Consider the following 17,399-nt stretch of genomic DNA (forward strand, 5'->3'; position numbering starts at 1 on the left):
GCGAGAGCAGGGGCAGCGCTCAGAAAAAATTTCAGCGGCACTTCACCCGGCTCTTAGCCGGAGACCCGTTCGCACCCAGGCAGCGGGGCCCAGCGTAGCTACCAAGCGGCCAGGACCCGGGGAGGAGGCGGAGCAGTGGCGCACGGGCGGCCGTGCCGCTGCCATGGTCCTGCTGCCCGCGCGCCGCGCGCTCCTCGCCGCCGCCCTGGGCCCCGCCGGCCGCCGTCGGCTAACCCGTCACCATGGTAACCTCCCCCCTCTCCCCTTCCCCGGGGCGGCCCCGCTGAGCCCCGGGCCCTTCGCTCCTCTCCCCACAGCCCCGACGGCGGCGCGGCCCTTCTCGGGCGCGGGGGGCCAGGAGGAGGCCGAGGGGCCCAGCCGGGACACCGCCATGCTGCGGCACCTGCTTCTCAAGCTGCGGGCCACCGGGCCGGTGACGGTGGCCGAGTACATGCGGGAGGCGCTCACCAACCCCGGCCAGGTGCGGGCGGGACCGGGCCGGGCCGGGCCGGCCCGGGAGCTTCGGGTCGTCGCGGGCTGCGGGCCGGGGGCGCTGCGCCTGAGCGCCCGGGGCCCGCCGTGTCGCGGCCCAGCGGAAAGCGGCCCCGCCGCGCCGCTCACCGGGCCCCGGCTCCTCTCTCCCTTTCCCCCTCCCCCGCAGGGTTACTACACACGCCGCGGCGGCATCGGCGAAAGCGGCGATTTCATCACCTCACCTGAAATAAGTCAGGTGTTTGGCGAGGTAACGCACGGTTCCCTGTGTCTTAAGTAACTTCGTTTCATTCTTTAAGCTGTATGGGGCCGGCTGGGGTTTCCAAGCCGGTGTTCGGGTGTGTCACCCACGTCAAAATACTTGAATAGCAACCGTGAGCAATAGACACGAAGCTTCAAGTTATTTCCCAAAACAAAAATTGGTTTTGGAGGAGGAAGAGGTGTTTTGTTTTTCTGGAAGATCAGCGAGTCCTTTCGTGGGTTTGAGTCTGGGATACTGCCTGTGCCTAGTAACTCTTACTTCCATATAGAACTTGTTTATAACAAAAAAAAAAAAAAGTTATGGTAGTTCCCTAGTATGAAAACTCTACTCAAAAGTAATTTTCAGATTTTGGTCTGGTTCACTCTGGTTTGTGTATAATTTCCAGTGGTGAAAACTGGCTAAAGACTGTTCTTGGTGACACTTTGGTAAATGCGTTGTCATGAAGAACAGCTGTTTGGAGGCCGTTGGGCAGTGACCTGCTTTTGAGCCTTAAGTAAAAGTGAAAAAGAATCCCACCTGTTTACTGATGGAGAGTTGCTTCTGCTGGGCTGACAGCAAACAATTGCGATTTTAATACATGAAGAGGGCAAAGTTACTTATCGTAATGATTTTTCCTAACTTTAAAATCCTGAGAGAGAATATTGCATGCCTTAGTTATTATCAGGCAAAAGGCAGGTATAACTTGTCACAAGTTTTCAAATTATTATTGTAACTCTGTGTTGTTTCTCACTGTCAGTTAATAGGAATATGGTATATTAGTGAATGGATAGCCACAGGCAAACCTAAAGCATTCCAGCTGGTGGAACTGGGCCCAGGGAGGGGCACTCTTACTGATGATATATTACGGGTAGGTGAAAACTAGTCTTAATATTCTCTATTTCTGGCTTTATTCTGTGGCTATGCTGAAATTTGAAGGAGTGAAGTTTTGCTGTCAGGGTTTAGCCTTCCCTAGTAACCAAATAAGTTCAGTCAGGAGATTTGTAGCTTAGAATCTAATTAGAATATGTGCAAGTTTCTGCTATTCAGTGAAGTGACCAGGTCTCTCAGTTGAAAACAGAACATGGCCCAGTGTGTGCACATTGTGCGGACACACATGTAATTTTTCAAACACTGCTTGATAGAAGAGGACGGCAGGAATATTCCATTATGAATTACTTCTGTATCGGAAAGTGTTAACCAAACCGAAGTCCATTTAGGAGGGTGCTGCTGTGTGTAACTGGGAGGGAGACCTCAATGCAAGCAGCAGGAGGAAGGGGAGGAGGACAATAACACAGGAGTGAGGTTGTGTCAGTTCCTTTGGGGAATTCCAGGAGCTTATTTCTTTTTAGTTACCCTTTCCAGTCTATCATGCTTGCTTGGCTGTCTATTAATTAAAATCTACTGATTCAGAAACAAATTTCTAATGGGATTTAGTACCTTAGAAGAACTTATATTATGTTTACTTATGTTAATGAAAAAGAAGAAAACCACAGTGAAATGTAGGATATTGAGCACTTTTTGTTTATGGTGTCTGGGAAAACAGAACCACTTTTCTCCTAATGTTAAACCAACTGCAGGTATTAGAGGAGCTACTCACTTTCAGGCTATTACTACTCTATATTAGGTTTTCATGTTGCTGTCCTTAGACCTATATAATGCATGGTGTACTTTGCTAACTTTATTAAAAATGTAGCAGCTTTTACTAAAATCGATGAAGAAATTCCCATTTTCTTCTGGAGGAGCAAAATGCAGTCTTTCACTTGAGACTGTTTTCTTAAATGAAATCTTCTCTTAAATTCAATCCTATCTTGAATATAAGTAATAAGATTAATGGTTAATTCCTAAACCTTTAATGTATACACCATGTGACTGTGCCTAATAGAATTCATCTGCCTTTATAGGTCTTCAACCAGCTTGCCTCTTTACTAAGTAAATGTGATGTCTCTATTCATCTGGTAGAAGTGAGTCCCAAACTCAGCGAGATCCAAGCGCTGATGCTGACAGAAGGGAGGGTGCAGTCAAACCCTGAGGACGCGTCTGCTTATATGAAAGGCGTTAGCAAGACTGGAATTCCTATTTTCTGGTACAGAGACATTCAAGATGTGCCACCAGGTAAGGAGCTTGAACGTCTTGTTACAGGGATGGCATCCTTCCTCCATTTACACCTTATGATAACAGAGGACAGCTCTGCTAGCCTTCATAATGGATAGAAAAGTAGTTAGTGTATTTGTTCTTCTTGTATGAGTCTGAAGCAGGATCTTGACTCAGTTTCATAACTGCTACCTATTCTCACGACCTTCATTTTGGGATAGCTACCCAATTTCTGACTTTCTTTTCATGGGAAACCATTTACTGGCTTTCCCTGAATCTCCTTTCATGAGATACTGATGTAAAATTCATGGACTGGAAGCTAGAGCTAGCTGCAGAAATGCTGTCTTTGATGTATCCAAGCTGGAAGTAATGATAATTATTTCACAGCCACATTAACTAGCGTAATTCATAAAAATTCATAAAAACATGGAAGCATTAATAATTTAATGCATTCTATTTTACCTCCCCGCAGGCTACAGCTTTTACCTAGCACATGAGTTTTTTGATGCCCTGCCAATACATAAGTTTCAGGTACAGCAAGATTATTGTAATTGTGACCGTCTGTTTAAATGCCTTTTCTCTCTGAGGAAGAATAGAATTAGGGTGCCAAACTAGACACATTTTCTGTGGTGATAAAATATATTTAACTGAACTTGGACAAATAGGGCTTAATTCAGCTGATAACTGTAAAATTAGTAACTGTTCTTGAATGGAGAAAGCTTGTAGAAATTTGAAGATTTCTTTATGCTTAGATAAATCTCAAGTTTATTTCTTATGCCACACTAAGAAGTTTTAAGTTCAACATTATTTTATGTACCAGTACTAACAAAGACAATGCTCTGAAAGGTTGTTACTTGAATGGTAATTAGAATAGCAAAATAAAGGCTAGTTAGCATTCAGAAGAAACTTTCAACTTCAATTTGATAATTTATGAAAATCACTGGTAGAATAAGTTGGTTTTTTTTGATAAGTTAAACATTGCACTGCCAATAGAAGAGGCAGCATTTTTCTCAACAGTATCATTCATTCCTTTCAAGTATAATTAAACCTGCATTTCTTGGCTCTGCAGACCAATCTCTGCCACAGACTTTTTGCAAGGCAGTTATTGGAATTAATAGCGTATAATGTTCTTAAAACTTTTGTGAAAATGCATGACACATCAATTCAAAACCCAAGATAGTGCGTCTACCCACTAGAGCATAAAACGAGTACTCTGGGTTCATTAAACAGAGAACAGAGAAAGGCTGGCGTGAAGTGTTGGTTGATATAGATCCCGAAGTTCCTGACCAGCTGCGGTTTGTCCTGTCACCATCCAGTACTCCTGCGACAGAAAACTTTATTGAGGTAAGGTTGCACCTACGGGAGCTCATACTTTACTGATTCTTTCAAGTACATTTACTGCTTCTCAGTTACTTTGACAGCAAGAGGAGGGCTCAGTCTATAAATGAGTAAATACAGCTTACTGTGTCCAGTCTGCAAAACTTTCGAAGTATTTAACTTTGTATGCTCTGAAAATATAAAACAAAAATGAACACGTACATCAAACCTTGCAAAATCAGAACTTAAACAGACAAAATGTTTCAGAGAGCAAACCAAAGCAGCAAGTGACAGGGAGAGTTCTGTGTTGCATGTGTCACATCACTGTCTCGACAGTGGCCCTGCCTAAGCCAGGCTGTCAACCTGCTGTCTGTGTACTCAGAGCAGCTGGGTACTTCTGGGCTCTGCTGACCTTTAATGGAAAGCGTCCAAGACTTTTGTTTTTCTGAAGTTCACTAGAGTCTTAAAGTTACAAAATGAAATAGTTGAGATTAAAACCAACTACAGAGTTTCACACAGAAAGGCCTTTTTGAAGCGTGCTTGCAGCTGAAAGCGGATTTTCATTCTTTCATTACCTGATGCAAGTGTTCTTACTTGTTACAAAAAAAAAAGTTAATTTCAGTTGACTATAGATTATAGAAGAGCGGACTTAAATCCAGCACTCAGAAAACGAAAAGGAGGGTTACCAAAAACTAGGTTGAGCTCCAGGTAGCCTGGAATACACCCTGGACCTCTGTGCCCCAGTGAAGCTATGACAATCCCAAGATGTAAACTATGAGTAACGCCTGCCCCTGTACTTGTTTGCTAATAGAGGTGTTTTGATCTTTGACCTCTGCACTAGCCTGAAGAATTGAGAGATCATGTGGAAGTGTGCCCTGAGGCTGGTGTTATCATTCAGAGGCTTGCCTGTCGTATAGAAAAGGATGGTGGGGCTGCACTCATTGCTGATTATGGCCATGATGGAACCAAAACTGACACTTTCCGGGTAAGTCGTTTACCCTGAAATAAAAAGCCAAAATACTCTGTTATCTTTTATTTGTCACTTGGATCATTGTGGTGTTGTAAGAGAAAGGTCTTGGGTGAAGGTAACAGCAAAAACTGCATTATGCTGCAATCACTAAACTGAGTAATTGAGTTCTTATTGAGTGCTCATAAGGGTTCCTGTCAGATGGACAGGATAATCTGAGCCCCTGCTACATTTATCTAATTTTCAAAGTAAGATTTGGTATTCTCACCACTGACACACACAACTTAGTCTTTGCTAGCTTCAGCTATGGTAGCTAGTACAGCTGAGTAGAATCTTCCAATTTAATTTTTCAGGGTTTCCGGAATCACAAACTCCACGATGTGCTGAGAGCTCCAGGTACAGCAGACCTGACAGCAGATGTTGATTTCAGCTATCTTCGAAAGATGACACAGGGAAGAACAGCCACATTAGGCCCCATAAAACAGCGGGAGTTTTTAAAAAACATGGGCATTGACCTCCGATTGCAGGTACGATAGTGTTTGCAGGTACATAAACGCTCCTAATCCACCAGCAATACTCTTAAGCAGCAAGAGAGCTTTTATAAAACTCTGATTTTTAAAAAAAAAATTATTCAAAACAACATACAGCTGTGAGATCAGAGTTGCTTCTCCTAGACATGTTACTCCGGATCCCTCACAGTAAACTGATTGTATTATATTTAAGAGTATTTAATGCAAAACTTTTTACATACATTGATGTATGAGCTCCACCAGGAATCTCGCCAGTTCTACTGGATGTTATGGCAGTTACATTAGCATAAGTGAAAAGGATGCAACAAGAGATTGCAGGTATGAGGGAATTTATAAGAGAGCAGGAAGGGCTATAACTTACATTTTTTGGTTTTAGGTGCTCATGCAGAATTCACGTGACACAGCAACTCATGAGCAGTTACGTCACAGCTATGATATGCTGATGAATCCCAAGAAGATGGGGGACTGTTTTAACTTTTTTGCCCTGCTGCCTCACCAGAGACTTGCAGATCCTGACAAGAAAGAGAAGCCAGAATCAAAGTCTCCCTTACCACCTGTTGCTGGATTTGCTGAACTCTTACTGAAGTAATTTCAAATACTGTAGCAAAATGTCTGATAGAAATAGCTTTCAATAGCCACTTATTAAATTTTAAAAAAATGAAAGAAAAAGGAATAGAGTCCTGCATTTTATGGTTTTGTTTTGCAGTAACGTAATCAGCATATAGCTACATCCGCAGCAAGGTAGGAACTAAATATTTTGATTTATCTTTGAACTAAAAGCACATGAAATGTCACATTATTTCTCCAAGCAATTATGCTTCAGGGCCTAGCTACATTTTGGTAGGGAGTGCTATTTCAGGCTTAGTGTGCTGCACTAGCTTTACTCTATTGACTGACCTACTCAAAGCAGTGTGTGTAGAAGTCAAACACTGCACAAACAGAAACCGGCATACACAGATGAGTCAACCATGTTTCAAGGGTCTTACAATGGAGTTGAGTGAAGTATTTACTAGTGGAACCAAGTTAAAAACATGTCAGTAACAGATATGCTAAGGAGGCTTTGAACGTACTCAGCTTTGGTACTTGCTTAAAACACAAGATGCCTTGATGCTTTTGAAGATATTTTTATAAAGAGAATGGTGACAGGAACCATGCAAAAATAGTTATTATTTCCAAAGCACCTGCTAACAGTGTTACCACAGCAGGGCATATCTGATAACATCCACAACCAAGAAAGCATAAAGAAATATGTAAAGAAAAAGAACAAGTCTGATAGGGAAATAAATTTTATTTTCAAGCTTATCAGAGGATATTTACAAACAATGGGATGTATAAAAATATAAAAGTACTTGACAGTGTCTTTTTGAGGCTATAAATTTTACATGAGCTTTTTTCTAGCATCATCATAGCACTATTTCTTGAATGAACGCAACTTAATTCATCTAGGGGTAAGGATATTAAACACTGTAACCTACTGCTGTCAAAGTTTGCAGTAAGTGTAGAAAAAATGGAATAAAAAACTTTGCTATTTTTACTACTCCAAAGATAGTTGAGGAACCAAAAATCTGACAGACATTAGGAGTAAACTATTAGCTGCTTGTGGCTTCTATTGTCTGGCCCCGTAAGTCTGCATATATGATCAGGCAATCTCCAAAGGCCAACAGCGTTTTAATTTTTTTTTAATACTTGAAGAATAAATAGCTCTTATAATACTTTGGAGCGGAGCAGAGCAGACTTCATGGGGAGAGACATCAGCCAAGCCTTCTGCTTCATTGTTGTCCCCTCCTCCCTCTATTCTGGTTGTGCTTTTTCAAGTGACCAAGCTGGCTTTTTTCCTCCCTTAAAACAAAACAAACCGACCAACCCACCCCACAAGAAAACCTGAAGTGACAGCTCAAGTATAAAAGCTGAAGTTTAAAACCAAACCATATCTACATTATTACAGTTAGGATGGAAGATAGCAATGGCTTCACTGAAATTTGGTCACTTGAGGAGTGGAAGTTGAAAAAAAGCGCTGCTTCCCTTGCCAAGCCTGGGCAAATTCCAGACTCAACTTCATAGGTGATTGTTCTGGTTCTAAAGATGAAAAATAGTGCCTCTCTGAAGAACCAATCCTGAAATCTTCCTTAACAGGATGGTCACATTAAGGGACAAATCCTGCCTCTTCTGAATTCCTTAGCACTGCCTTAACAGCATAGAAGGGGGAGGATGACCCCCAATATAGGCACAGCCATCAGGCAAGTCCCCTGTGCAAAGAGAGGACACATGGTGGTCAGAAGGGTTGAAACGCTCTGCCCACTACTGGCTGTAGGAAACTGCCCCACACAGATTGCACCAATGTTTTGTACGGAGTTTGGTATATCCTAACAGGGAAGCCAGAGCTCAGCCTACAAAATGCAGTGGCAGGTAGATTAAGGGTGTCGTGGTGGAAAAGAAGAGGTGGGTTAAAGACCCATACCTACCTATGGGTACGTACTTCTGCAACTGCCACTGACTGTACTGCCAGGTCACTGTCATTGCAAGCAGCTGCCAGCCCTGAAATAACCATGTAAAATTTTATGTATATCTAACAACTTAGAAGTCTGCTCACCTGCTTCCTTACCTGAATAACAACAGTAGAAAAAAATACTTATCTACACACACACAAAAATATCTTTGTAGGAGAGAGAGGAGATACCCCAAAGCCTCTCACTGACTGCAGTTCAAGCGCGTATCAGTATTTTGAAAAGTATTTCAAACCAAGCTCCAGTTAAGCAGCTTGGCACATAAGGGATACGTACAGCCATTCAGCACCTTCCAGAAGCACAATGCTGTTATCCCACACAAAAGGAAAGATTCCACCTTTTCCATTTTTTAAAATAGGACAAACAAACTCCAACCCTTTTCCATTTGCATTTAGCATTCACTGCCGCAACCTTCTTTGAAATACTATGAGCTTTAACTGTTACAATGTCCTCCAAGGGAATCATTTCCAAAGAATACCGCTGCTTCCTCTCTGTTGTGCCGCAAGTCCAGTAAGTGGCTGGGAATCCATCAACTGAGGCATCTGCATAAAAAACTGAATTAGGATTTGGTTTTGGACTCTTGTTCGGCTCAAACAGCAATGCTGAGCACAGTAAAGAGAATGGGAGGGGCTGCAGGTTAAGGTCAGAAGGCAAAGCCCTTTCTCCTACAATCCAGCTGCCCTGGCAGAAGCAACAGGTGATTTGATATCTACTGTTGCTTCTGGGTTTTGAGCAGAGTTAAAAGATACAAGCTAGCAGGCTAAAAACTACTCCTGATGTAAGTCCAGGGAACCTTAAAACAAATTAGAAAAATATTAGAAAAATTTAAAAATCTAATTGCTCAAAACAACAGAAGAAAGCTGCATGTATTTTTCCCTATTCTTCCACATCCTTCTGCTAGAAGCTGTTTTTCCAGAGTGAAAGGATATGCTACATCAAGTCTTGTGTGCTTTCTGTGCATTACTGGTGTAGTTTTAAGGCAAAATGCCTTTGGTGTGTATCAACGATGTGTGCCAGCCTTGCACAGCAACACACTGTTGTGACTTATTGCTCTGGTTTAATAGACAAAATAAAGGACTAGCATAGCTTTGATTGTCATCTCATTAGATTGTCAGCCAGCATTTCAAGAGGAATGTAAGAAGTTATGGGCTTTTCTTTTTTGGGATATCTAGAAAAAATTCAATTAGGGCAAAGACAAACATATTTAAATGTATTAACAGCAGCAAATTATTCCTTCATCTATGAAGCTGTATTTGACCTAAACCACCATGTTTTGCTATTAGCCAAGGTATTCTGCACTGATTTCTTTTTACAGTCTCTTTTCACCATGCACAGTTTAGGAAACAGGAGATGTATCTAAGTAACAGAAAACAGTCCTCTATGGCCTAGTAAATAGGGATTAGAAAACCATTACAAAATTCTTATTGTGTAGGCTATTTAAAAAAAAAAAAAAAAACTTGAAAAACACACAAACCATTCAAACTGTACACATCACACCGTAGTAATGGCTTTGAAGCCACACAGCTCGGTGAAATGTTACCCAACAGGGCTTATCCCACTGTCCCGGAACTACTCATAGTTTAAGTCAGAGATGGAGAAAAGCTTGTCAGACGACAGTCTGTTCCCACATCAATGCAGGATCCTCTGGGGCTTTGTACACTGAACTGTGTGTACAGCATTCAGAAAGAGCAACAGTTGTTCCAAAACTTATCTTCAGTTTCTGTCTGGAGTGTCCTTTGCTGCAATTCAGCATAACGAATAAATCAAGGGTCTTCTTCCATGTCATCTGGATTAGGAGCCATAATAAAATGCTGGGGGTACTCAAGGTTGTGTTCATAAGCATGTTCTTTCCAGCGCGCATCATCACTCTCGTGGGTAATGTAACGCTCTCCAATGCGCGTTTCAAATTCTCTGAGGTCAAGCCAAGTCTGATAATCCTAAGGAGTAAGAGAGATTTAAGGAAGCAGTTTAAGAAACAGCAGCACTACATTCCCCACAGATAAATTCTGCAGTTTGTCTCTACTTTTAGTATAAATACCCACACAATATAATCAACAAGATCTGTTAAAAACAAACAAAAAAAACCTCCAAAAAAACCCCACAAAACAAACACCCCTTTCAAATACCCCAACAGTGTCCACAAAAAATGGTTCAAAATTAAATAGGCTAGTATCTAAGGTTGTAATACTGTAAATCATGAAATCTTTTTGTAACAAGACAGCTATGTTAGCTTTATTATAAAATTAATTGTGTATATACACATATATGAAATTACACTAATTCCAATATTGTTTGTACTCAAAATTAATTGACTTTTCCCTTTAAAGTCTTTTAAGTTATTTGTATGCACAGATATGTGCATACAGTATTGTGAAACCATTGTGAAATGAACCTGTGACAAACAAGCGGATAAACTCCATCCCAAACGACTACAAGTTCTAGCACACACCAGCTTGTGTGTCCGCTTCAGCACTGAGCAAACAGTGTTTGTCTCTGTACTGATTTCAGTGGGGCTCCATGCACTCATCCTGCATTCAGGAGAGATGCCAGAAGAGCAAAACCCTGTGTTGGTGTCAGACAGAAAGTAAGGGGCAGGAGACACAATAAGGCAGTTTTCCTTGAGGAAAGAAGTCATTAACAGACAGGCAGATCATAAAATGTAAAGCTGAAACCAGAAATACTCAAGCCTCCATGAGAGCTTGTTAACAAACTTTGATAGTAGCAGTTTTAATAAGCCTCTGAAGGATTTAATACAAAAAAATCAATATAAACCATTATAAACATAGTGAAAAAGGCAGATGGGCTTACCTGTAACCATGGGTGACTAAGGGATTTATCAACACTGAAACGTTTTCTCATCTTCACTTGAAGCAAATTGTTTATTAAATCAATAGCTGACAAAGAAGAACAGAACAAAAATTATATTGTTTAAAAACTAAATCACTCCCATCATCTTTCACATGCTGCAGTGAAAGTGATTTTTTTTGTGTTCCAAAATGATATAGGTACTTCCACTATTGTATACTTTTGTATATGTCCTTCCACATCTACCTGCGTGTTAATCATATATTCATTACTAGTAACAAAGCTGGCACTGGAGAGCTTTAGAGACCAACCTCGTAAACTTCTAGACTGTTCAGACCTAACATTTAGATACAGGTTTTGTTTCATTTGCTAATGTACAAAACTAAAATTCCAGATTCAACTTTGAAACGTTTCTGTAATTATAGTTTTGATAAAGTATGTTTTGAGATCAGCGTTCAGCAACTACTCACACACAATGTCACTTTTCATTGAGAGTTTTGGGAAGTTTCCCACTCCTCATGCACACAATTAATTTTTTTTTGCTAAATCTATTGGCTCCTCCTGCCCTGAAAATGATCTAGACCATTATATTTGACAATTATCACTCACAAATATATGCCAGCTCACGTTCATCCATTTTGGCATAGTCTACTAAACTCAAACTATCAATAATTCTTACACTCCTATCTGAATGAACCTTGAGGTTTAAGCATTTGAACGTGTTATCTAAATATAAGGACGTTCTAATAGGAAAAATTCATTTCTTTACCTTCACTAGAAATTTCCTTCCAAGGGTTTGGTGGGTACATAAATGCTGCATTTTGAATCTGATCGTTTATATCCTCATCTTCATTAAATGGGAATGTACCACTAAGGCTCACGTAGACAATGACTCCTACCGACCACATGTCTAGAGAGCGGTTGTAACCTTTACTCCTGAGCACTTCAGGGGCAAGGTAAGCAGGTGTCCCCACCACAGAGCGCCTGAAAGATTTTTCACCAATGATACGTGCAAAGCCAAAATCACACAGCTTCACCTGCAAAAGAAATATATTTTAAACCGACAAATCTCTTCTTGATCTCCAAAGCATGCTACTGCCCAAGACCAGAGGGGTACTTGATACCATTTGTGCCACTGTTTTAAACATCGTATGCACTAGAACAGAGACAAAACATTATGTAAGCCAGTCAGTTAAGGTTTTAGGTTGCTGGGTTTGCTGACTGCAGATGGAGCATGCTTCAGACTGAGACATGAACTGGCCTTGCACAGATTCAGGTCTGAGGCAATCTGTGTAGTAGATGGCCACAAGTGTGCAAATAAGGACAAAAAAAGACTTGATTCCAAACTCAGCTCATTTTCAGAGGCAGATCTGCACCTTCACAAGGCACACAAATCCCAGCCAGATCACATTCCTCTTAATCATATTCTTGAAGCTGGAGGCTTCAGCTACACAGAAATCAAATTATGAATTTTATCTAGAGTTCAGACCCAGCCAGCTCTGGACAGAACAGTCCAGGTAAAAAGCATCAACAGCCGGTGCCTGCACTGACGCTCAAATCTTCATGGTTCTGGGATGGTTCCTTAACTTGATCACAGCAGGCACTTGTACAGAAAAAAGGATCCAGATCAAATCCAACATTAACCCCAAATTACTAAGCCCTCCTCAGGATATAAAAAAGAGCAATGCACTAAAGGGACAGAAGTGACTCTCCAAAAATCCACTCCACTTTGCATTAATGTCACAGGACTGGAAGCAATTCCCTGATGCTGCCTAGCAGCTTTTAATTTCTCTATATCCTCCACAAAAATCCATACTATCCAAGGTACCTAAGGTAATAGTTGCCATGGGTTAGAGTTGACAGTACGTAAATACTAACATCACTGAACAGCATTTCTCTTACAGAAATAAGCTATTTAGTTTAATTACAATGTAACATCACACATACTGATGAAGAAGGTCCCTGAGCAACACCAGGGACAAATGAGCCAGTCCCTTTTCACAACAGCTTATAAGCAAGACAGACAAGAATGAGGAGGAGAATATGCACAACAGGGAAGAAATTGTTTCCAGGGTTAAAGAGCACTGGAATAGAAATGAGGACCGGTCTTGAAGCTTCTAGTCCTGCACCTTTTCCATTAGACTATTCTCATTAATCCACAATACCAATTTCCATGCACTCTTCACAAGCATAAAAAAAGATGCAGTCTACACAGCCTTTTGTTAAGCACTGGCAGTAGTTGTACTTCTCAGGCTCCTCGAAAGAAAGAAAGAATGCTGGTGCACAGCATTGTTATGAGACATGATCCACATCTCAGGGGAAAGAAACTGAAACAGACCATTGAGGATAAAGCTAGGTTGAGGGTTGGAAGGGGAAAAAAAAAAAAAAAAAAAAAGACAACTATAATACATGTAGTTCAAGTAATTCTAGATAAAATCAGGTGAACAATCCCACAAGATGTCACCTTTTAAGCCGCAGTGCCTACACTTCTTAAAAAAAAAAAAAAAAAAAAAAAAAAAAACAAACAATGAAAAAAAGTGATGAAAGAAGTGTTTTCTATTCTTCACTCACTTGCGGGAATGGCTCTGCTGATGCTAGTAGTACATTTTCCGGTTTTAAATCACAGTGCACAATATTCTTGAAGTGCAAATTCCTCAAAGCAACAAGTATCTACAAAAAGGAAAGAATATTTCCAGAACTATTCAATTGGATCAAAAGTGTCAAAAGCCATACACACTCAGCAATACAGTAATTTGTATCAACACAGTCTTAAAGAATTAACCAGTATATGCTGCGCAAGTAGTAATTTTTTCCAGCCTATCAAGACTTGGAACTAATGGTTTTGATTTTCTTTTTTTTTTTTTTTTTTCTCTTCCCCCCACTCCTCCCTCTCTTCTTCAATGCTTACTGTTTTGACATGCAACTTACATAACATCCATAATGTTATGTCTTGGGAAAGAAAGGCAAAAAATTTAACATAATTAACAATCAAATATTTTTCCATGTTAGTCAACTTTCATTAAGTGTGCAACCCTCTGTGCTGCCTCTGTCAAGCAACAATACAGAAAACACCTTCCCCGAACTCCATTCTCACATAATGAAAAAGACAAATCTAGCCTTTCCTCTGAAAGTAGAGAGACTGAATGCCAACCTGAGTGACCATGAACTTAGTTATTCGTTCTGGAAGTCGACTTTTCTCACTGGATAGAATCATCTCTAGCATATCCCCATGCAGCTTTTCCATCACGACAAAGACCCGTTCTGGGGTTTCAAACATACATTCCAGGTTCACAATTCCAGGGTGGTGCAAATTCTAAAATAAAGTAGTATAGGTACATCACTAAAATAACACAGTATGAAATATCCGGAATTACACAGAAATGTTGTACCTCAAATCAAAAAGTAGTTAAGTGGGGAGTTAGAGATGAAAAAACAAGACATCTGAGACAAGAAACTAGCTTGAAATATGCCGATTATCACTACTGAAACTAATTTGCTTTAACATAAGTTATCCATAAGGATCAATTTTACAGTTGATACACTCAGTAGCTTGAGTATAGAACATGCAAGAATAACATTCATAGATTGAAGAGTCAGTAGTGGAAGACAGCCAAAAATAATACAGAGTTTCCTGCTACCTGAGGGAGATGACATAGAGCCAAAGGACATGTCATCAGTGGATCCCCTAATAGGGGGTAGATACCACTCCCAAGTTACCAATTCTACCAAATACTCAGGAATTCCCACTCTACTAAGATTCCCTCTTACAAAAAGATTTAGAAATCCCATACACAGATTTAGAATGCAATCAGAGCACTTACACACATTACAAAATCTTATTAATGGCTTAAGACAAATGTCTATGTGATCCAAAAACACTTTTGTACCTGGAGAATAGCTACTTCATTCCGAAGCTGACTTTCCTGTTTTGTTGGAAACCTCATCTTGTCAATGACTTTAATAGCCACATCTCTTCCAGTCTTCCTATGTTTTCCTAAACAGAAAGTCAATGTCAGCCATCAAGAGGCAGAAGCAATTCATAGCTATAAAACATTATAGCAGAAACTATATTTTGGGGAAACAAGTATATTTTGCAAAAATGTACAATATTACTATATTTATATTTAAAATTGCAACTGATATATGAGTATCAAGAAATGACCAACTTCAAGAGGAGGGTGGTAGATAAATTTAAACTGGTTATTACTACTCTGCTGTCAGGTATGTACATTGACATTAGATATATAAGGTGAAGATTTTGTTTGTGCAAGGGACTTGCACATTAGCAAGTAATACCTACTCCCACAGAATATCACCTCTCCTGTAAAAAAATAACAATAAAACTATTCAAGACAAATACGAAGAAAGATGTACAAGTCCTCTCAGGTGGTTTCATACTTTTATGGGCTCCACATGCACAGGAAATTATACCCAATACTCTACGGGAACACAGGGGTAATTCTGTGCCACAAAGAACAACACATTAACACCCAGGGGCAGTCTGTTGTCACCAAAAAAAAGCTCTAGAAGGTTGCGGTAAGAAGACCGTGCTGATAGCACCACATACTGTTCCTTGCTGCAACCGGCATCAGCTACACGAGAAGCATTCTGCAATACACCTACTTGGCATTTCAAAGGCTTACCCAGCTTCTCCACAACTGCTAAACTGACTTCTATCACATTCACATCAGAGAGGTTAATGGGATCACACACTGCAAGACCTTGATAATCTAAGACATTTAATACTAAACTAATACAGAACAGTAAGTCTGCACCAAAGCAAGTAAGTCAGTATCTGCTCAGTGAAGGATTTGGAAGCCATTTTAGGAAGAGACGACACACACACAGCTACAGTGCAAGCAGAACAGGGGACTCTATGGGAACTGCTACGGGGAGCCCAGCTACGCCTCGCTAACCACCCAGCCAGGCCTCACCTGCTGCTCTGCACCCAGTGCTGGCGGCCAGGGCTCAGGCAGGGCACGGGAATTGCTCCAAAGGCTGCTGCGCCAAGCAACTAATGCACCTGCCTTAAACATCATCATGAATAAAGGGTCAAAAGCGGGCTTATCTCCACTGGAGGAAGTAAGGCCATTAATGGAGACACCACTCAAGGTCCAAAAGGGTTTACAAGGTTACCAAATAGAACTAACAATTGAAGAGCAAAAAATAAATTTTAAAAAGATTACATTAGTCCTAAGGAAAGCATACATTGCATAATGGACTGGCACAGACAACAGCATAAAGCCAGAAGTCTCGAAAGAGACAGACAGGGAGCTTTGTCATTTTGTCTGTAACAAATCGGCAATTTTTAGGCAAAATATTAGAAACCACAGCACCCAACTATAATTTAAACAAAATCCTAGATTCAGGGATAGTGACTCTGGCTCCACTAGACATCAAAGTATATCGAAACGTAGCAGAAATACCATCAATTATGAACAAGGTGCAAAATCCAGATGACAAACACTAGGTTGTAAGAGAGCTTACAGCAAAACCACCAAACTAACAAAACACTTAACTACAGAAGCTAGACTACAGCTAAAAATTGAACATGAAGAAAAATTAACAGAAAAGCAGCTTGAAAATTCCTTCTCCTAAGTAAAACACAACCAACCAGGTTTCAGGGCAAGTTTTACACCAGTAAGAAACTGTCAAGAATTTATTTTTTTTCTGTCTCCATTTTTCAGACCCTTCCAAACTAGCCAAAATAGACAGAGTGAAACTGCTCTCACTGAAAGAAACAGGAGTTGGATATCAATATCTTGTAACTTCTTGATTTACAATTTGTAAGTGTTCGTCCAGAATAGAGGACATTAAAAAAAAAAAAAAGCACAAAAAAAACCCACAACAATGTAAGCAAATTAATTTTACCTTTATTTGTTTAAATAAAAGGGTTTGCTACCATTATTTCAGTAACCCCACACAGGTTGGGAGAAGCCAATATTAGAAATTACCAGATCTAGTCTCCCCAAACACCAGCAACAATTAAGCAGTACGCAGAGCCAGCAAAAGAATATTCTTTTATATTCTCTTTTCTTGCCCTTTCAGCTTGTGATTTTATCTTAAGAAACCGAGTATGCATATCCTATATATTTTAAGGCATCCTTAAGTGAAAAGATTTAATATAATAAAAGTCTTCTATAAGTATTTATTGTGTTTATAAGCATTGAATCATGAAAAATACCAAGCTCAGATTTATCTAAAAAGCAATTTAGGAGGGTATATAGAGAAATAAAATCAAAACATTAAACTACTGTCTGCATTTGTGCATGTTCTATTCATAAGAGAGGGAGTGTACTTTGATTCACACTATGCTTTAAGAAATACAGGGGGGAAAAAAATAGACCTCTTGAGAGAGTGATGTAAAACTAGACCATCAAACTGCATTGCAGAAGTAATACAGAAAAGTATCTAACTACACAATTGGCACACAGAAAAATCATAGCCACAAT

General features: G+C 40.2%; 2 protein-coding genes across 3 annotated transcripts in view; one reads left to right on the forward strand and one right to left on the reverse strand.

The window, feature by feature from the left end:
• Positions 1 to 158: 158 nt before the first annotated feature.
• Positions 159 to 6,530, forward strand: NDUFAF7 (NADH:ubiquinone oxidoreductase complex assembly factor 7). 2 transcript variants are annotated; one of them, XM_082480939.1, is made up of 9 exons: positions 159 to 481; positions 662 to 742; positions 1,491 to 1,601; positions 2,635 to 2,845; positions 3,297 to 3,355; positions 4,055 to 4,168; positions 4,983 to 5,126; positions 5,462 to 5,635; positions 6,015 to 6,530. In XM_082480939.1, the coding sequence occupies exons 1-9, from the start codon at positions 164 to 166 to the stop codon at positions 6,225 to 6,227; spliced, it is 1,425 nt and encodes a 474-aa protein (XP_082337065.1). In that variant the 5' UTR covers positions 159 to 163; the 3' UTR covers positions 6,228 to 6,530. The 2 variants fall into 2 exon arrangements, with proteins under 2 accessions (XP_082337065.1, XP_082337066.1); XM_082480940.1 differs by lacking the exon at positions 1,491 to 1,601.
• A 381-nt stretch (positions 6,531 to 6,911) lies between these two features.
• Positions 6,912 to 17,399, reverse strand: part of PRKD3 (protein kinase D3) — a 41,329-nt gene continuing 30,841 nt past the window's right edge. The window contains exons 13-18 of the mRNA XM_082481712.1: positions 14,835 to 14,941; positions 14,099 to 14,260; positions 13,519 to 13,617; positions 11,717 to 11,984; positions 10,951 to 11,036; positions 6,912 to 10,079 (exon numbers count right to left, since the gene is read on the reverse strand). Coding sequence (XP_082337838.1) covers positions 9,906 to 10,079; positions 10,951 to 11,036; positions 11,717 to 11,984; positions 13,519 to 13,617; positions 14,099 to 14,260; positions 14,835 to 14,941 — 896 coding nt within the window. The 3' untranslated portion in view covers positions 6,912 to 9,905. The remainder of the gene's footprint in view (positions 10,080 to 10,950; positions 11,037 to 11,716; positions 11,985 to 13,518; positions 13,618 to 14,098; positions 14,261 to 14,834; positions 14,942 to 17,399) is intronic.

Source organism: Vanellus vanellus (assembly GCF_965231255.1).
Source record: "Vanellus vanellus genome assembly, chromosome: 3".
In the NCBI taxonomy this organism is placed as follows: Eukaryota; Metazoa; Chordata; class Aves; order Charadriiformes; family Charadriidae; genus Vanellus; species Vanellus vanellus.

Excerpts from the sequence above, each read along its gene's own strand:
- NDUFAF7 (XM_082480939.1), top strand. The coding sequence starts at position 164 with ATGGTCCTGCTGCCCGCGCGCCGCGCGCTCCTCGCCGCCGCCCTGGGC. Across the intron at positions 1,602-2,634 it reads TTACTGATGATATATTACGG|GTCTTCAACCAGCTTGCCTC; the intron begins GTAGGTGAAAAC and ends CTGCCTTTATAG. Across the intron at positions 5,636-6,014 it reads GCATTGACCTCCGATTGCAG|GTGCTCATGCAGAATTCACG; the intron begins GTACGATAGTGT and ends TTTTGGTTTTAG.